The 21,316-nt window shown below is 48.6% G+C and overlaps 1 protein-coding gene across 1 annotated transcript in view; it reads left to right on the forward strand.

The window, feature by feature from the left end:
* The first annotated feature begins 493 nt into the window (after window positions 1–493).
* bcam (basal cell adhesion molecule (Lutheran blood group)) overlaps window positions 494–21,316 on the forward strand; it is a 66,527-nt gene continuing 45,704 nt past the window's right edge. The window contains exon 1 of the mRNA XM_079502540.1: window positions 494–747. Coding sequence (XP_079358666.1) covers window positions 690–747 — 58 coding nt within the window. The 5' untranslated portion in view covers window positions 494–689. The remainder of the gene's footprint in view (window positions 748–21,316) is intronic.

A 21,316-nucleotide genomic window follows, 5' to 3' on the forward strand; every position in this document is an offset into this window, starting at 1 on the left:
AATTGGCTAGCAACGTTAGTGGGAGGGGCCTATGTAAGCGACTGCGGCAACCACACTTTGCAATTTTTTAAAATTGCGACCTTTCTAGTTTGTTTTGCATTGCATTACATATCAATGAATAGCCAATGTTACCCTTCAATATTATCCATTTTCCAATTAAAATAGGCCAAATTGTGTAATATAATCGCTTTGTGACTTTTGAAATGTTGGCATCAGCATCAGCAATTTTTTTTTAAAATATTCCAGCATAATATTATAGCCTACATAAAATGTACAATACAGTATAGCTATAGAGACTAGGGAGAAACAGTTTGAAAAAGTCCCGCCTGCATGGCCCCTCGCCCATGCACGATTAGTCAAGCAGGTCTTTAGAGAGAGGGGGGGTAGCGAGAGAGAGAGAGAGAGAGAGAGAGAGAGAGAGAGAGGGGGGCGGGGCGGGGGTCACCTTTTGTGCAAATATATCAACCAGCCTACCAGGACTGCCACCAGCATCAGATTTCTCGCTGTGTGAGTGAGTGAGTGTGTGTGAGTGAAGTGAAGGGGCCATTCGCTTTAGCGAGACAGAGAGAGAGAGAGAGGGAGAAGAGAAAGCTGTGGAGCCTTAAGGAACACTTGCTGCCGCTGCCATAACCGCACACTCTGCACCTCAAGACAAGACACATCTGCAAAATAAAGTTGGAAAAGGAGCCATGGACCGACTTGGACACGCGTCGCTTTTGTGCACCTTGCTACTTTCTGCGTTGCAAGGTAAATAGTTTACATTATGTGCGCTTTCTTTCATTTACAGCAAGTAAAGTAACTTTCATGGTCCTGTTTGTCTAAACTGCTGACTACTATTTTAGCCATACGGGTGTGTGTGGACTGTGGAGTAGTTCTCCCATTCACCGGGACTCGAGAGGGTCAGCGGAGCTTTGAGATGAACCTGTCTGTGCATGCCTGATAAAAACCACAAGGCTACTTTGACTTTCTAATTGGCTACTGCACCGTAGTCAGTCATTGCTGGTTTTGAAGTTGGTGTTGTTATGAAAAAAACAACTTGTTTACTACGAGCGGAGCAGTCAGAAAAGAGATGCCGATAGCAGGTGGAAGAAAAGTAGCCTAAAATCGGCGCGATGTATGATAGATTCATCAGATCAACTGGAAAGCAATAGTCGGGAATGTTATTATGAATATTGGCTACACTCATTGGCGGCTTATTTCAAGGGTTAAGCCCGGCTGCCGCACTGGTGTCTTTGTAGTTAGTCGTCCGTCCGGGAACCCCCTGCTCCGCACTTGAGTGCACTTGTGCGCGTCCATGGGGGACTCACTCCTCCTCTCCGGTATGTGTGTCGCTGCTGGACGGCCACACTGGGCAGGCAGCGCTTTGATCACTCAGATCCACATACACATACACACACACGGCTCGTATAGCGGGCGCGGCGCACCCCCCCACCCAACACCAGCACTTTGGCGCGTGCGTCTCCGTGCCAGCGAGGGTTGTTGTATCATGCCGTGCGCATTCTGGCATTGGTGTTTGTTTGTTGTCCATCAACGTGTTTGAATTGACTTTATGGTTCCATCATTTGAAATGCATTTATTTTCTACTCAAGCTGTATTATTGGTATAGGCTAATTATAATATTACCAGATTATAGGTAGCTATACTTATATAATTTGGGCTCTGTTGACCACCTAAGATGGCAGGTTCTGGGGTGGGGTTTTGGTAGCTTCTGGGAACTCAGAGTTAAGGTGGATCGACTCCCCTCTCCATCTCTTTTACCATTTCTTTACTTGCTCTCTTCTCACTGCATTATTCTACCACATTCAGTTGCTTTTTTTTTGTTGCAATTTATTTCATAGCAAGTAGTCAGAATCAATCAGTCTAATCACTTATGCCTGAGTTGTTAATAAAAGTGTCTCAAATCAAACCTGTACTGATTGATGGTAAATGTTTATGGATATGAACAAAACCAATCAGGGAAACAAGGAGAGAAAATGAAAGGAGCTGCGAGTAACGAGTAATCAACAAAGAAAAACATTTTTTTTCATATAAAAAAGCTACATGTTTATCTTCTTCAATCTCAACCCCTCCTCCAGCAGTTTACCTGAAGTCTCCCTCCATTCTCCATTCCACTCCCTTCCCTTCCACTCCCTTCCCGCTCTCTTTTTTCATCCCTTAGAGATCATGTTACCCCCCCCACCTCCCAAAACCACCACCACCACTATTTTTTCCCCTCCCTCCCCTCCCCTCCCGCCCCTCTCCTTCTCCCTCCCTCTCCCTATCTGCTCAGAGAGCTCACCTGCGTGGTCTGGGAGACAGGGTGGCTGAGGTGTGGCTGCTGTTTAGAGAGCCAGGCCTTTCATGGAACCTTTAAACAGGTGCCCACGAAAAAGAGCCCTGTAATTGGAGTCCCCCTGTACATGTCCATGCAGAATTGATATTAATTGATACCCTTGTTGGTGCTATAATCTTGTCCCTCTCTTCCCCGCAACGCATGCAGTCAAAGTTTATTTTTCTACAATGACACAGTACAATTGTTAATTAAGCTTTTGCTTAAACTTGAGATGTTTTGGTCCGGTTGGGTCCATTTTTACACTCTCAGAGTTAAATTAATATAGCGGATTTCACGGTTTAGTATTGCAGTGATACAGCCCACTCTCCTTTCCCTCTCTAGTACTATACTTCTCTCTCTCTCTCTCTCTCTCTCTCTGTCCCTGCTAGCCTGGTGGTTATGTCTAATAATAGCAGCTCTCAGTGGGTCTCGGTGGGATACTGTCACACAGACCCACATTCCCAGTACAATCATGGCTCACCCACTCCCATCTCCAAACTATGTCACGGTGAGCTAAACAGGACCACGGGATACCTAACACCGGTGTGTGTGTGTGTGTGTGTGTGTGTGTGTGTGTGTGTGTGTGTGTGTGTCCTTGTTTCCTTGTGTCTGTTTTTGTGTGCATATTTGACTGTGTGCCAGTGTGCAGGTATGTGTGTGTGTGTGTGTGTGTGTGTGTGTGTGTGTGTGTGTGTGTGTGTGTGTGTGTGTGTGTGTGTGTGCCCCCGTAGTTACATATTATGTGACACACAGTCATGCAGCGCATGGCAACCCGTGGCATCCCAGGGTGCATTGCATGCCTCTGTCTGTTTGGCCCATTCCTCGGTGTTGGGTAAACGTCTTCTCTATCACTGCTCCTGGAATGTCGACGCCTTTCCCAGAGGCTTCAGCAACAGGCGGGAGGACCCTGAAATAATGACTTCATTTTTAACCAGCCTGAAGCATTACTAGTCTGTACCCAGATGCTGGCACACACTCATGGCTGCTTGTTGGAGATAAAGCGCTGGCCCCAGGGCAGCACAACGAAGGCCAGGAAACATCTGCATTCGTCTCCAATCGTTATGTGGTGTGCTGGAATTTGGGGTTAGTCTTTGAGGGGTGGATAACACCTGGATTTGACCAGCCAAATGGGGCTATTGGAAATGATTTGTAACTAAGAGAAAATGTTGACTTTAACATTTGAAAAAAGACCAGTCTCGGGTCGTAGCGTGCAGGAGGGTGGAGATTAGGACAAGAGAGGCAGAGACGGATGATATGAGAGAGAGAGAGAGAGAGACAGACGGAGGAAGAGAAGAGATACATTAAAGAGAGTTTGTCGCAGTCGGAAGAAGGTGCGGAGAATCGCTGCGACATGCGTCGACAGAGTTCAAGCTGTGATCTTTTATCGGGCCTCTTTTGTCTATGGCCGCCCTTAATTCCCACAGTCATTTCCGCACTTTTAATTTCTGCCTCGTATACCCTACGAGCTCCCCAACCCCACGTACCAGAACGGCATCAAAAGCCCACCCCCCATGGACATGTGTAATTATTATGGCATTAGTCTGTCCGGGGAAAACCTAAAACTCTGCCATTTAGCCGCGAGGAGATAAAAGCCGGGGGCGGGCGGGGGTGGTGTCTTCTGTTTCCAAGTTGCCCCTGAGATATTTGATTCCCCAAAAACCCACATCCGTGCACAGTACACAACACACGTCCATCCTTCCTTATGCGCTTATTTGTACCTGTGAATGCATGAAATGTGTGAGTCAACATGTGGACATGCTAGCACAGATACCACATGACACACTGTTTTCGTACATTCCAAAATTACAAAATAATGTACATTCACCTAAAGACCCAGAGCTCCTGGCCACAGATTCCTGGCATTGCACAATGGAAAGCTGAGCTGATGGTGGTGCGAGTGACAGATTGATAGGGGCTAGCAGGCTGCTTTGGCGGGTGGCGATTGCTCCACGTTTACCTCTTGTCTTTTAGCCTTCTGGGGATAGAGGGGGGGTTCATGCTTTTGTGTGTGTGTGTGTGTGTGTGTGTGTGTGTGTGTGTGTGTGTGTGTGTGTGTGTGTGTGTGTGTGTGTGTGTGTGTGTGTGTGTGTGTGTGTGTGTGTGTGTGTGTGTGTGTGTGTGTGTGTGTGTGTGTGTGTGTGTGTGTGAGACAAAGTCAGAGACAAATGGACTTCTTAAGGACATTCTTAACCACAGCATTCTTGATAACATGTTGGAGCTTGTCCAGGTTGGTCCCCCCTGTGTGTGTGTGTGTGTGTGTGTGTGTGTGTGTGTGTGTGTGTGTGTGTGTGTGTGTGTGCGTGTGCGTGTGCGTGCGCACGTGTGTCTTGATGGGTGTCAGTTACACATCTACAACATTTGTTTTTGTGTCAAGAGGTGTCAGTCATTCTTCCCATGAATCCCCTTCGCTCACCACAATTCACAGTCCGTAATCCACCTACAAATGAGCTGCCACAATGTGGTTGCCCGTTCACCAGCAAGCGAAAGCGCCACCGCCTCCACTCGCGGCTGCAGAGTGCATTTTTGCGGTTTGCCTGTGTGCTTCCTTCGCTCCGCTGGAAGCCCAAACAACAAGACGTTAATCATTACCTAATCTGGTTGGTGTGAAGGAAATGGAAAAAGGCACGACACTCAAGAAGGTCTTATATAGACCAGCGAGGGGATGTTCTTCTCCTTTACAAGGTGTTTTCAACACCCGCTTCTCGCTTTCATCCCTGGCAGTGAGTTTCCTGTGAGGGGCGTCTTGCAGGGTTACCAGTGTGTGCAGTGGTTGGTGAGCTGGCAGAGGATAGGCGCCGGCGGGCATCTGGGCTTGAAAGCGTGGGCTGGCACTAGGCATGTGTTCAAGCCCCTCGGTTTGAAGTCTGTTATCCAGAGCGATGTGGTTTGCAGAGGAGACTGGGAAATTCATCACACTGCGTTTTCAATCCTCTCAAGGTCTTCAAAAGAGCAACTAAAGCCATGATTACCGGGCTCAAGTACACGTGAACACAGACAAGTACACACACAGACGGTACCACATTCACGCACACACGCATGCACAGACATGTAGGCTCATGTGTGTATGTGCACGTGCGCACACATGCACATGCACATGCACATGCGCGCACGCACACACACACACACACACACACACACACACACACACACACACACACACACACACACACACACACACACACACACACACACACACACACTACAGGTCCTCATAGATAAACACAAGTTGCATTACCTCAGATTAGCTTTGTCTATGCTCCTATCTCTCTTATCCTGTCTGTCTCCGCACTCGTCTTTCGTCAACCACCCTACCTCTGTCTGACTCTCTCTCTCTCTGTCTCTGTCTCTCCCCCTCCTCCACCATTTCCTTCCACACACCCTGTGTCATTTTGTCCTTTAAAGTGATACCTCAGCAGACAGAAGCCAAGGTGTTTGTGTGTGTGTGTGTGTGTGTGTGTGTGTGTGTGTGTGTGTGTGTGTGTGTGTGTGTGTGTGTGTGTGTGTGTGTGTGTGTGTGTGTGTGTGTGTGTGTGTGTGACTGTGTGTGCGTGTGTGTGCGTGTGTGTGTGAGAGTTTTACTGTGATTTACCCCGTCATGTCCTTGTCTGTGCTGACCAGCCTGTCTTTGTACGTGCTTTACAGTTTTCACAGCCCCGCCTCCTGTTTGGAAGGAAACATGCTCCCACCCGCTGTGAGCGACGGACAGGGAGAGGGGCTTCTGGGGCCCAATGTCTCTACATTTTATTTTCTTCTTTTAAGTGCAGCCCAGGAGCTTTCCTCCAACAGATTTATGACCTCTGTTGATGATTTTTATATAAATAACCCTAACGCCTGCACACACATACGTACACCTTTAGTCTCTTATTTCCCCTTCTTGCTCTCTCTCTCTCTGTCTCTCTCTCTCTGTCTCTCTCTCTCCTCCATTATGTCCAATCTCAATGACTTGGAGCGCCACATAATCCAGCAGTGAAGATGAGAGAGAGAGAGAGAGAGAGATAAAGCCCGTTAGAGTTCTTTTGATTGGTCCAAGGCCGGTGGTTTCAAGGCTGTCCTGTCATCAGTGAGTGTTTCGAGTAGTAGATAAATGGAACTGAAGAGAGAGAGAGAGAGAGAGAGAGATGAAGCGATGGGATGAGGTGATTAGGGCTGACTATAGTGTAGTAGTGCATCATCTACACTCTGCACCCCGTGTTTCCCCTGTCTCAGGGGATGTAGAGGAGAGGATGATAGTGAAGAGAAAAGGGGCATTATGGGTAATTTTAAGTGCCGCTTTCAAAAGAGACAGGCTCGATTGTACGAGTGTACGCGTGCACATGTACACGTTTGAGCATACGTGTGTCTGTCAATATATGCCCATGCGTCTGTCCTTGTCTGTGCCTCTGTCTGTGTGTGTTGGTGTGTGTTGGTGTGTGTATGTGGGTGGGTGGGTGCAGGGTTTTCTGGGTTTGTAGGTAAATTGAAAATGCAAAAAGCCCCTTTAGGGAGACAAGGTTAAGTGCTGCCAGTGCATTTAGAGGGGAGGGGGGGGGTGCGGCAGCAGAGATGTAGCTAACAGCCTCTATTTGATAATCCATGGGGGTTTGCCTGAATAGAAAATGCAGGCAGATATGGACTACCAGGCTCCTGTAGCTCCTGTACAAATCTGTGTCACAGACAGGGAAGAGAAATATTGTGGCCATTTTGTCTCCACCACGAATCCCCCTCCCCCTCCTCTCCTGTTCTCTTCCCCGTCCGTGTCCCGTCCAGTTGCTCTGATCAATCAAATAAAATGGAGATGAGGGCGGATGAAACAACGACAGCGATGGAGGGGAAACGGAAACGGGCAGCGATCGAGAGCAGACAGGCGAGGCGGGGGTTTGAGTGTGTCAGGATTGAGGAGATACCAATTAGGAACGGGTGGGGGAGAAGGGGGAGGGGGGGTTAGTCATGGAAAATCTTGGATCGGCGGCCAAAAATATAGGGATCATTTTCCCTGGCAGGATTGGATGTGGGGGTTGGAGAAATCCTAACCTCCATCCATCTTTAAAACCTTCATCTGTCCCGCTCTGTGTGACTGACTGACTGCTGCCTGGCAAAGGGTCTCCTCTGGGAGCTCTGCAAGCTGTTGCTTCCCAGACGTCAACAGTTGCCTGAACAGCAGTTGTCGAACGCAAGCCCCCCCGCCCTCCCTCTTCCTCGCACAACACTGGGGTTCCATTACCACCTCGTGTCATTCCGCACCACTGCTTTGGCCTGGCCAAAGGGGGCAACAGGGAGTGAGGTTTAGCTTTTTTTGGTATTTATTTTTATCGAAAGTGTACACGTTGGTGCTTCGAACAACTTAAGTGCTTTGTCTCTTCAGTCAGTGAGTGGTTGTTATGTGCTTCTGGATAGAAAAAAAAACACAGCGAGGGGAAAAGTCATTGTAGCAAGAAAGCAAGCACAAGGTTTTTACGAGCAAACCAAGTGCCATTCAGTAAGTTACAGTTTAAAGGTTTTGAAGCCCCTCTGACCCAGTAATTCTCGTTTACTAAGGAGTGGTCTCAGAAATATGATGGCAGACCAGAGGCCCAAGAGATTATTTTGAGCGTCTTATCGCCATCTCATAATGATAGCTAGACGACGTAGGGGTGGCTGGGAGGTCACTAGGCTAGGGAATGTTTTCCGTGTTTAGTCGCAACTTAGAGAATGTACAGGGCACTACCGAAACCGCCGTGATTATTCTTCCTTGCTTAACCACTTGTCACGCTTCAATCTCTCCTTCCTATCAGCCGGAGAACATTCCAGCGTTCCCTGTCTCGGGCACTCGTTTTTAATCTAGTTAATGGTTAAGCGGCGTTAGGTTAACCTCCTCCCAGTGGACCTGGTCACTGTTTGACAAAGGCTTTTCATTGTGTTAACTGGGCCGGGGGGAGAGGGGGAGAGAGGAGCGCTCTGCATGTGAACATTAATTCTCCACACTGGAGGAGGTGGGGGGGATGGGGGGGGGGGGGGGGGGGGGGGGGGGTGTAGAGGAGCAGGAGACAGGGTAGTGTGAGTGGCTCGGTGCGTGTTTTTGCAGTTCAGCATTTATATACACTTTATTTGAGTGTTTAATTTGTCTGTACGTGTGCGTATATGCATGGTTTCATGCTCATATGACTGATGGAAGTATGGTTTACAACTACGTATGTTTGTGTCTGCGTGTGTACAGTTGGTATGACTTAACGTCTGTGTGTGTGTGTGTGTGTGTGTGTGTGTGTGTGTGTGTGTGTGTGTGTGTGTGTGTGTGTGTGTGTGTGTGTGTGTGTGTGAGAAAAAGGGGGTGCCCCGTGTTAGCCGAGAGCTATGCTAGCGCAGCATCGGTTCGGGTGACAGATCCTGTGTCATGTGCAGGACTGGCTGGTCAGGTGACTGGCCCAAGGATACTGCGCGCCTTTGTTTTACCGAGGTGTCACTTACCTCCAAGTCCTCTGCAACAAGGACCACGGCAGTAAAAGTTCCCCTTTTTACTTGCCTACCTCCTCCAGTACCTGTGTGAACTTGCCGTTGAAAGAGGAGAGTGCTCGGTTAAAGTTACTGTGCTGCCAAGGCCGTTTAATGTGCTCTTCAAGTCTTGTCCTGTTCTGTACTCTGTCTCTCTCAGCCTCATCATCTCTGTCTGTCTCTGCTGTCTGTGTTAGGATCTCTCACTCTGTTTTGCTCTCGGACAAACGCACACAGAAATGCCTGTGACTGTCCAATGTGCGTCCACCCGTGTTTGTCACCTTCCTCTGTTATCTCTCCTTGGATTCCTGCATTAATCACTCCCACAGCGTTCTTGACATCATCACATTCAACTGTTTGTCCTTATCCTTTTTTATTATCTTCCTGTAAGTTGCTCGTCTCCAGCTCTCCACCCCTTCTCCTCTATAAACTTGTCTCAGATTCAGAATAATTCTTTTGTAATTGGCCAAGGCAGTATGTTTGCACATGTAAGGAATTTGCCAGGGTGGGTTGCTCTTACAGGTTACAAAACATTGCGTAACAACAAAGGTGTAATATTGATGCGAGAAAGCAAAAGCACGAAAACGAAACAGACAAATACGAATAAGCGCCATCCAGTGTCCAGTCACGGTCCATCGAGCGTCCATTATGTTTCTGTGCTGCAGACAGACACACAAGTGTGTCCCGTGCCATGTGTCTCATCATCATCACAATAACGTCAACAGAAGGAGCCTACCGGGGGTGGTCTCCCATCCCTAGGGGGCACCACTGATTTAATCTCCTTTTATTTATTCTTTGACAGACAGCTCCGCTAATAACTGCAATCAAGCCTGAAACCGGGCTGACACATGGTTGCTTTCCCATGATAAGTCATTCACGTTGTTATGTCTCAGTAAACTCAAATCCGGCCGTTTGGGACGCGGTCTTAAATTACCTGCGGAAGTGAAGCCTTGAGCGTGTTGTTGCAGATCCGCTGTTAGGTTGATCCGTTTCCATTTATCTATTCTCATGCCAAATTCCCTGTATTATTAAATAGCTAAAAGGGCTTGAGTGCACTAAGCTCTATTCTGTTACCATGAGTTTTCTCTCTGTATTCCAATAATGACGTGAGGCAGAGTCGAGTTTCATAGCATGACTTGATTCGATCTCGCAGGATCGACGTACAAGCGTCGCCCCCGCTTTAAACAAATTTCTAATACTCAATCAATGGTATCCAATTGGGTTATGACTCCACGAAGCTAACTGATCCCCAATTACACGTCTCTGTGTCATCTACAGTACATCCAACGAGATGGACGGTGATTGTAATAATGTTTAACTTAGAGACTACCTAACTTATTTAGCCTCTTGTTATTTTGGGATAAAGTCATTCTGACTCCCATGTTGTAGACGTACACAACAACAACAATGAGTTCAGTTAACGTTGAGTGTAACGAAAGGACATGGCCGTGAAGCTAATATATTGTGACTGTCGTGTGACTATTCTGTGGCAGATGTGAACGGTGGGGATTAGGGGGGGGGACATTTGGTCCTATTAGGCCACCGTATGGGGGTGACGAGACGGGCACAGTCACAGAGGTCTAGGACAGGCAAGGTTAGGCTAAAGCAGATTGGGGGACTCCCCTTTGATCTCGGCCCCCCTTTCTCTCTCACAGTTTGAGGGGTTCCTGTGGAGAAGTGATGAAAGATACACAGACCCTTCATGTCAATTAGCAGTCGCAGTGCATGTGTGTACACACTCGCACGTGTGCACTCGCTCGCTCGCACAAATGTGCGCGTGCACACACGTGCACACAAGTGTGCAGTGCACAGGGGCGGCACTGGTTAATCACGGGGGAAGGGAGGACATATGTTCAATAATAAGGCAGGACAAAGGGGGACAGAGAGAGGGGGTGACGGTGCGATGGACAAAGGGAGGATGATTAGGCCATCCAGGGAGCCACTGATTCTCCATCTCTGTCATTCTTGCTCTTATTAAAGCAACACATCGCTCAATTGCATGGTAATTTGTCACATGTGACCTCTCTGTCTGGCGCTACTACTATCTATGTGTGTGTGTGTGTGTGTGTGTGTGTGTGTGTGTCTGTGTGTGTGTGTGTGTGTGTGTGTGTGTGTGTGTGTGTGTGTGTGTGTGTGTGTGTGTGTGTGTGTGTGTGTGTGTGTGTGTGTGTGTGTGTGTGTGTGTGAGCGTGAAAGAGGCAGGAGAGAGAGAAAGTGAAGGAGAATGGATCAGGGAGGCTGATGTACACACATGGACCAGTAAAGTAACGTGTCTGAGAGAGCTCTTGATCATGAAACAGACATTGAGAGATGACAGCGATACTCTCCAAGTGCCTCTCTAACAGTACACTCCCTAGCACAGCAGCTCTATGTTTATAGCTTTCAGCTATGGAATGGTTTTATGGAGATTGTTTATGTACACAGAATGAAAGCAAACACAATGCATAGTTCGGGAAGGTCTCTCTTTCTGTCTGCTTTCCCACTCTCTCTCTTTCGTTCGTTTGCCACCACGATGCCCCCGGCACCACGGCACCACGGCCGCACCCCACTTACCCTCTCTCTCTCTCTCTCTCTCTCTCTCTCTCTCTCTCTCTCTCTACCTGAACAGGGCTACATTGTTAAGACATTCCTGTAGGCTGTTGGAATGCAGGTATTAATGCAGGCCTGATTACACACAGCAAAGACAGAGAGAGAGAGAGAGGAGAAGTAGGGAGGTGAAGAATGGAAGGAGAGGAATGGAATGGGAGGGGAGGGGAGGTGTGGATAGAAGGGAGTTGAACAGGGAGGTAGATTGGGGCACAGGGAAGGGAGAAACCCACAAACGGGAGTACTTGTTGACATTTCAATGTCATGTGTATATAAATGTACAGCATGTGGGTATGTGTGTGAATGTGCCGTGTGTGTTGACATGTGTCTGTTCCTGCAGGTGTCTCTGTGTCGTTGAGGGGAGAGCTTTGGTGTGTGTGTGTGTGTGTGTGTGTGTGTGTGTGTGTGTGTGTGTGTGTGTGTGTGTTTTATAGTATGGAATGCATTTCCAATTAACTGAACAAAAAGAGAGAGAGTTAGAGTTAGAACAGTGTGGTCTGTGGGACAATAAAGCTCAGCCGTGTGTGTGGGCTTTCGTCACTTGTAGTGTTGAGGGACTTCAGGAGCATGTGAACATTACGGCACCAACCGCAACCTGAACTGGAATCCGGATTTAACAGGGCTTATAAATGGGTGTGTGTGTGTGTGTGTGTGTGTGTGTGTGTGTGTGTGTGTGTGTGTGTGTGTGTGTGTGTGTGTGTGTGTGTGTGTGTGTGTGACTGTGTGTGTGTGACTGTGTGTGTGTGACTGTGTGTGTGTGTGTGTGTGTGTGTGTGTGTGTGTGTGTGTGTGTGTGTGTGTGTGTGTGTTCTGGGGGGAGTAGACTCCCAGCAGTACCAGCTGGGGACAGAGGTTAGAATTGGAGAACAAGCATGGTGGTGATGATGACTCGGGGCCTGTAACTCTGACGTAGGGAGCAGGCCTAATTACGGCGCCTATCGCAATGCGTGTTTTGTTTGTCCTTGTTTGACTTCACGTCTGTCTTTCTTCATCACTTTCTGGCAACAAAAAAAAAACGAAAGGAAAGTCCTCGAATGCAAAACACAGTGCATATTTATTGAAAGTACAGTAGTGCACAAAATAGGACAAGCCTAACGAGGCCAGGACAGAGATGGGTGTTGTAATACATGCTGCAGTTGCACCATGTGTTTCAAACTGCTGGTGTTCACCTTCCTTCAGGCAGTGTTGACTCACTCTGCCTCACTCGTTTCTTCCCTCGCTTTCTGCTCTTACCTTCTCTGTTCCTCTCTCGCTCACATAACTCACAAGTCAGTATTAGCAGTATTCAAGAGAGAAAACACATTTAACACGGTTTATCTTATTTCAACATTGCCTTTCATTTACTGTTCCTCTGTCTGTGAGTTTTTGCAGTCGGGGTGCCCCCTCCCCTCTGCAGTGCTGTAGTAGTAGAGGGCTGCCATGGTTTCCACTCCTGGCTGCCTGCAGCCGGCCCAGTTGGTGGTATATGATCCAGTCTGTCAGAGAGGGAGAGCCTGCTCTCGCTGGCAAGCACAGCACTGAGCTAGCATGGCCAAAAAAGAAATCTACCATCATCCACCAACCGTCCACCCCCACTTTCTCTGTAGCCCCCTCACCCACGCACAGACCCTGACTCGCACCTCCCCATGATCACCCCATCTGCTGTGTGTGTGTGTGTGTGTGTGTGTGTGTGTGTGTGTGTGTGTGTGTGTGTGTGTGTGTGTGTGTGTGTGTGTGTGTGTGTGTGTGTGTGTGTGTGTGTGTTTATCTCCACTGCCGCTTGTGGAGTGTGGGGCCAGTTGGTGTAACGGTCCAGGACAGTATTAATGCCAGACCCACTGTCGGCATGACAGGACGAACCAAGCTACTTCCAGGCCAAAATCCTGTTTGCCACAGTAGCCATGTGGCTAACCCACAGTACAACGTCAATGACAAAAGCTACATGCTGCATTATGTGAAGGGTGTTTCCGGAGCCTTATGGCTACTGTGGTTACTAGCCAAACCCCATACCTCACTACCTGGGGCTCCCCATCCGTTCACTCATCGCTAGATTGCTGTCTTTTCACATAATACTGTAATATCTCTTGTCACTCTCTTGTAGTTCCTGTATGTGGTTGTCATTCAGATTCTCTTCTCTTCTCTTCTCTTCTCTTCTCTTCTCTTCTCTTCTCTTCTCTTCTCTTCTCTTCTCTTCTCTTCTCTTCTCTTCTCTTCTCTTCTCTTCTCTTCTCTTCTCTTCTCTTCTCTTCTCCCTCATTCCATCTCTCTCCCATGAGAAGTTGTATAAACAGTCGAGGGAGAACAGGGTGGCAGCGATGGAGAGGGACAGCTGGGCGGACACTGCCTCTGTATCGGGTTGCACACGTTCACTGACAACACCGTCTGCACCTCTTTTCCCCCATATCTTTTCTTTCAATCGTCACTAGAGGTTCATTTTTTTTGCTTCCTAACCCAAACTCAACTCACTGATTTGTTTTCATCTTGCTATCGCTTTCTCTTGCCTTTTGCCTTCTCCTGTTCTCGGCCTCTTGAACCAGCCGTTGTGGCACTTTTTCACTATCTTTCAATTTATTTGCTGTCTCTCTCTTACTCTTTTCTCTCTCCTGTGCCTCCCCGTTTCCTCCCCCTCTCTTTTATTTCTCTTCCCGCGCTCCTACCGTTGTGCGGCCCCCGCCAGTGGATTATCAGTCAGTTGACTTGGCGAGGGCAGCCAAGGCCGCCAGAACAAACAGCAAACGGTATCCAAATGATTGGCTGGCCGGCCTGCTCTGGACCGTGGAAACAAACCTCCCTATCAGGCTGAGCCAGGCTCAGCCTGCGCATTAAAACGGGGTTCGCCAGCAATGCGGGGCAGCCTCCAATGTTGATTCAACACAGTACTTTTGTTTTGTTAGCAGCAGCTGGCTTTTCCGTACGGCACAGTCGCATCTAACCCCCCCCCAAAAAATGAATTATCAGATCAATGCCGGAGCAGCCTGCGATCATTTGCCATCATTCAGTGGCACAGGCCTCAACTGCCGTGGTCATTTTTGTTTCCGGCCATTTTTTGATTATTTCCTGGCAAGCGTTTCGTTTAGATTACAACATTGATACAGCATGCCATGAATGGAGAGTAACCAGTTGTTGTGTTTTGCTGTAGGTGTAACATGTGTCCATGGGTGCCGGTATGCTAAAATGACATAATGTTGCTATAATGGAGAACACATTGTTGACAAGTTAATATGTTTATTTATTTGAGTCCATCTGCCATGGCTTGTACGTGGCTGTAACCTAAGCCAGAATGTTACCTCATTCGTGGAGGCCTATGGCGGCCTGTCCCTCCCCGCTGCTATACCCAAACAACCAATGCTTCCTAACATATAAAGCACATGCCAGGGTGGGAGCCACACAAGTGCAAGATATTTTGTGTTTGCACACTTGTTTGTAGACTTCATTTGTTTGTTCGCTCTCGGGCATTGGGAGTAATCGAGTCAATACTCATTCATTCTTTATGTGTAGTTGTTCTCTTGTTATTTAGAGAAAAACGTTCAGTTCACCAAGTAGTACAAGCAACACAGTTTAATCGCCAGCGTTAAATGATCCATTTGTAAGTCTGAGAGAGTACAAATGGCTCCATTTGGGGTCCATCCGGTTACATTTGTACTCTCTCAGAGTTAAAGAAACACTCAGGATTATACAGTGAAGCATTAGTATTAAGCGCAGGGGGTCAGAGGCTCAGTGCCTGGACAGCATCGCTGTACAAAAGCTGTAGAAGACAAGGCACTCCACCCCAGCTTGCAGTTCACGGCTCATTACGGAGACACAGTTTGTGAGGCTTGCCTCTCTCGCCCTCCTGTGCCTGCAAGTCATGGAAAGTTTTGCAGAGAGACATCCGCTGACTGACAGCTCCCACGTCTCCTGTCCATCATCGCACTCAGGCACTCCTCCGCCCCACCTCCCCCACCCCACCGCTCCTCCGCCCCACCTCCCCCACCCCACCGCTCCTCCGCCCCACCTCCCCCACCCCACCGCTCCTCCGCCCCACCTCCCCCACCCCACCGCTCCTCCGCCCCACCTCCCCCACCCCACCGCTCCTCCGCCCCACCTCCCCCACCCCACCGCTCCTCCGCCCCACCTCCCCCACCCCACCGCTCCCCCGCTCCATTCCCCAGCTCTCGACTCTCGCCGGTTCTCACGTCTTCCACAATCTGACAATCCCACTCCCACCTCTGCTCGCCCCCCCTCCCCCCCCCCCAACCTGGCCTCTCCTCCCTCTTCCCCGACATCCAAACCTCACTCCACCTCACCTCACCCAACACACCCCCCCCTCCCCCGTGCTCCTCGCTTGCTCCGTCCTGTCTTACTCTGGTACCTGTACGAACAAGCCTTCCACTCTGATCAGCCATTACTCAAAGAGGAGTCAGGACCACCCCCCTCTCTCCCTCCCTCTCTTTCTCTTTCTTTCTCTCTCTCAAACACACACACACTCACTCTGCCTCGCCGTAAATGTCAAAAAGTGCCCCGAGGGCCCCCCGCCCCGTTGCAGAATGTGTGTTTGCGTAAACTCTGCGAAACCTCCCATTATGAAAAGCACAGTGTTGCTCCAAATGACATTTACTGACACCGGGGGGGACGTCCTTCCTGTCGCGCCTCGCATCGGTGACTCGCATCTAAACAATGAGCCGTGTCTTAGACAAGCACGACGCTCGGAATCCCTAAGCCAGAGGTGGCTTCTATCAGCGGACGACGTTCGCGCCACCTTTATTGTGACACTGTGGATGTATTCAGCTGGTGGATGAATAATAATGAATATTGAATGGCCGATGCCACTGGGAGGTCTAGCCACACCTCTCCTCTCTGTGCCTTTCAATTGGACTAATTGAAACGAGTCCAACCGTGTCGCGTCCACTTGTATCTGTGTCCTCATTACATACGCACACACGCACTGATATGGAAATCACAAGGCTGACAAACTGTAACAGAACAGGTCGCTGCCATTATGGCAGACGTCCATCTGATGATGTATGCTACATATTTCATCTCACCCCTTTCATTTTTTCATTTCGTCTTTTGCCCGGGGAGGAGGGTGTCTATTTCATGTTGGCCACTCAGGGGGCCTTCACTGTGAATTGCTCGACATGTCTTTCACCTCGTCGCGTCTCTTGTTAAACGATCTACGCCAGCAGGGCTGAAAGGAAGGCTGGCTCTGTAGCACACCTCCACCTGGAGATGTAGAACACGCACCACCCATCCCTCCATCGGTTCCTCGCCTCCCTAAAGGGGGATTTATACTGATACTGAAAGATCTACAAGCTCATGATGTGAGCTACGTATGTATGTATAAATCACTCTTTAAGATATTTTCGTTCCGCGACACCGGTGAGCAGCCAAGCACAAACCAGGGGTATAACTCTACTCCTCTCTCCTGCCTCTGCCTTTCTATAAGCTCTACCCAACACCCTTTCTTAGCCTCTCCATTCCTCTCTTCCTCCCTCCTTTCCTCATCCACCCATCCATCCCTCCATCCATCCATCCATCCATCCATCCATCCATCCATCCATCCATCCATCCAGCCATCCATCCCTCCACCCATCCTTCCATCCATCCATCCCTCCCTCTCTCCGTAATGCACAACCTTCTCTCAGCTTGGTTGGAGGAGTGGAAGGAGCAGAAGATGGTGCCAGGATAGTAGTGCCGCTGATAGTTAAGCTTCAACACTCTGCCTGTTCCAGGAACACCCCCTAACACACACGCACGCACACACGCGCGCGCCATATTGCTCCATATTTCACGCACAGATGCTTGCAGATTTGCGCTAGCATGAATACATCTTGCCCATCCTCCCATGCTGGCTGACCACCTTGCTCCCTGAATCACACATAAATGCACACACCTCCTATCTCCACACAGAGCCAAGTAATAAGCCATTGATAACTTGCCATATCGCTTTAACTCCCTGTTAATTAAAAACAACCGCATTAACGTTAAACTATACGCACTCCCCCGCATCAACCCACCCCCCCCCCCCCCCCCCCCCCCACTCTCTCTCTGTGGTATGCAGTAGCTGTGATTCAAGTTATATCACCGGGGCACTTTGACATCTCTCTCTCTCTCTCTCTCTCTCTCTCTCTCTCGCTCTCTCTCTCCTCTCTCTCTCTGCCTCTCTCTCCCCTCTCATTCTTTCGTCCTTTCATGTTCCTGCTCTGCTTTGATGCTGGCTGTGTTGGCGATCAGCATTGTATCCTCGTGCCAGTCTTGGCCCGTACACTCCCTTTTAACTTTCTTTCCTTTTTTTTCAGTGCCCGTCACAGCCCGTAATCTTGACCCGTCAATCTCTGTCTGGCCTCTCTGCCCCCTCTCTCTCTGACTTCACCTCTATACCTCTCTCTCTCTCTCTCTCTCTCTCTCTCTTTCTCATTCAGTTATTGTTTTCCTCTCAGAGATTCAGACCATATCTTGAGCTGACAGGAGTGTGTGTTTTAGTGTGTTTGCATAAGAATGGGGGCACACCACCACCAGCGCAGCTTTTTATCAATGGCTCCTACACTGCAGAGTACAGAGTGTTCATTTTCCAGTGAGTGTAAAGCTCGTTCCATTATGAGAAAAATGTTTACACTGTCACGCTCGAAACCCACAGGGCGTGCAAGCACTTTTCTTCCTCACTTGCCGCGTGAGGGCATATTTTTATTCCTGCTTCGAGTGGAACCATTTGTTGTTCTCATTGAAACGTGTTGTGGCCACAGTTTGCTGTGACTAGTCGCAAACAAAACTCTGCGCGCAATAAAGCGTGTGAGCGACACTGTTTTGATGGGTTTTGTTGGATTTTCCGTCAGTTCAACACTCAGGATTGTGTGTACAGTCTGTGGATATGTATTTTAGAGTGGACGTGGAAAGCAGTGCAGACAAAACTGAAGAAATAAGCTTATACTTGTTCTCAACAATCAGGATGTTAAATTCCCCCTTCAATGTTGGTGTACAGTTACAAAGGCTTCAAGGCTTGTCATGACTCAAACAACCTGAATGTCAGGGAGATGCTTGACTAACTCAGATGAAAAACAAAATGTGTTGCGTACATCTGTCAGTGAACTACAATTAACACGATAACTGAGCATGTTGTTAAGTCATCAACTCAATGGCACTGGTCAGAGCCTCCAGCTGTGTCAAAATATTGAAAGGAATTTTGGGCTGTATGGCCACTGTCTTAGGGGCACATTTACGCTGTGCGTGCGTGCGTGTGCGAGAGAGGCAGTTGGCTTTGTGTGTATATAACGAGTCGAGTCAGCAGACTTTCCGCCAACCCAAATGGACACCTCTAGGCCCTGCTGCATGGAGGGAGCCTCCTGGATATCCTTCAAGGAAGGACAAGTGTCATGGCTGTAGTGGTTAAGCCCCAGCACAGCCTTGTTAACCAGGCTGTAGTGGTTAGTGTCCTGGCTGTAGTGGTTAAGCCCCAGCACGGCCTTGTTAACCAGGCTGCCCTTGAAATGTGACTGGAGGAGGAATGGGGTGACACAGGGTCAAGGCGCACGGAATGAAGAGGTGACCCTGTTGAAATTAAAATGCCAGCTAGGCACACAGACCACATAGAGCTGCAACAGTGTGATGTTAAAATTGTGTGTGTGTGTGTGTGTGTGTGTGTGAGTGTGAGTGTGAGTGTGAGTGTGAGTGTGAGTGTGAGTGTGTGTGTGTGTGTGTGTGTGTGTGTGTGTGTGTGTGTGTGTGTGTGAGAGAGAGAGAGAGACAGAGGAAGCATAGACCACTGGGTCACGCTCATATCTGGTGTGAAATCACAGGGGATAGCTGGAAGGAATGTCGGGCCGTGTGTGTGTGTGTGTGTGTGTGTGTGTGTGTGTGTGTGTGTGTGTGTGTGTGTGTGCGCCTGAAGGAGGAAATAGCTTTCGAGTATTTTTTGCCTTCTGTGTGTTTTCCAAAAAGCAGGAAATGGGCCCCATGTTTTCGGTGCCCAGGGGGTTAATCAGGCTCTGTGCCCACCAGACAGACAGAGAGAGAGAGAGAGAGAGAGAAAGAGAAAGAGAGAGAGAGAGAGAGAGAGAGAGAGAGAGAGAGAGAGAGAGAGATTGTTCCACAGAATTCAGAGTTATTCCACATAATGAGCAGAACGTGGGCGTGGCCGTTTAGCATGAAACATTTTTTTCATTCATGTTTGTACGAGTGACCTTTTCCCCTCCCTCTCTTCCTCCGTACCCCCCCCGCCTCTTCCTCCATCCCTCTTTCCTCTCCTTTTCTCTCTCTGACAGCGTCACGCTGCTCCCCTTTTGTCTGCTTTTTGTGGAACCCCTGCATCTCTGCCGGCTACCGTGCGCTCACCTGCTCTCTCTCTCTCTCTCCCCTCCCCCCTTTCCCCGCTCTCCACCTCCCCTCTCTTACACCAGTGATTCTAAACCCTTTTCATTTCAAGGCAATATTGATACAATTCAAAACCTAGTCCAAGTTCTACAACACTCGGTGAAATCATCACGCGACGGTTGCCTGTGGCACGTGAATCAAACGTTTCGGCAAGTGGGAGTAACCTTTAGCAAGTAGAACATGACCTGTACAGTACTTTCCCGACAGGCAAGTAGCTCTGAGACCTTATCGCGTCAACCCCTGCTCAGTCAGTGTCGTTTTAACTCTTGAGAGTGTACAAATGGAACCAAATAGACCCCAAAAAATGTGTACACTATCAAGAGTTACAGACCCGTAAGCAACATCCATTTGGACCCCTAGTGGTCCCCGGATCGGCGTTGAGAGACAGTGCCTTCCATCACCCCTCCCCCACCCCCACCCCGACCTGTCCGGCTCTATATCTCCCGTCCTCGAGGGCCCGTATACAGGTTGGGACGTGCGTTTTGTTTTGTCTTGCTCGGGTTTCACACATTCCAGATGCTTATCGGGCCGGGTCCCTGAATTAGCTTAGCGTTTTTTTAGCTTCCAACTGATAGCCATCTCGGCAGCACCGTGACACCCAGGCAGTGACGGATGGTCACCACGCCCATCCCCTGCAGGCCTGATGCCCATGAGGCCAAGGACCTGACCTCCACCAAGTGTGTGTAGTGACAGCCATTCACCCATACCTGAATAATTAAACCAATGAAAGGAAAAAGACAGCAGCGCACACACAAAACGAAACAAAACAAACATTCTGCCCGATGCTTATCTCAGAAATGGTCTTTGTTCTTCTTATAGATTCACCTCGTTGCCTTTTGAAATGCAAAAAGACTGTCAGCCAACGAGGCGGCCGGTGGAACGAGTTAAAGAGAAAATGTGCAGATAAAACGTTTAATATCGCTGCCATTTGACCTGATACTCAGTCTATTATATCCCATTTGTTCCCTAATCACTTCATCTGCATAGCTATGAATAATAATTGAATGAAGCCCTTAATGAGGGTGGAAAAAAAATGTATGCCTCAGTCTTGGAATAATTGCTAATGCAGTAAATGCATTGAAACTGGTCCCTTATACGAAACTGAATAAGATAATGGGGGTTATTATGTGTGTGTGTTGGAAGGGGGGGGGGGGAGTGATCGCTTTTGTGGAATATGGTTCATGACCTGTAATTATCGGAACGGAAATGATTTAGAGCAGGCAAGTCTTTTATTCATTATATTCTGTATTTCATCTATTATGTAATGTTCCCAGGTAACGGATATTACCTGTATATTATATTCTCTCTAGTAAAGGAGGTATACATGATCCCAGTGTGTGGTGAAGAATGCCTTTGCGTGCATCTATGTACTATATTTGAGTCTCTGTCTGTGCAGTCGTGCACACATATTTGTTGTGCGCCTCCTATGCAGTATATATGTACGTGCACTGTGTGTGTGTGCGGCTGTGGAGTGCATACTACTCCATCTATGATTGAGAGTCTGCATGCCTCCATGTGTACATATGCCAGTGCGTGTGTACTGTGTATATATATATGTGCTTCACAGCGAGTGTGTGTAAGTCTAGCCAATCTAATCCGGCCTTGGGCCGCCTGTATGTCCTGCAGGCTCAGTGTCAGCAGTCAGACTTT

This window comes from Electrona antarctica (genome assembly GCF_951216825.1).
Source record: "Electrona antarctica genome assembly, chromosome: 6".
Taxonomy (NCBI): Eukaryota; Metazoa; Chordata; class Actinopteri; order Myctophiformes; family Myctophidae; genus Electrona; species Electrona antarctica.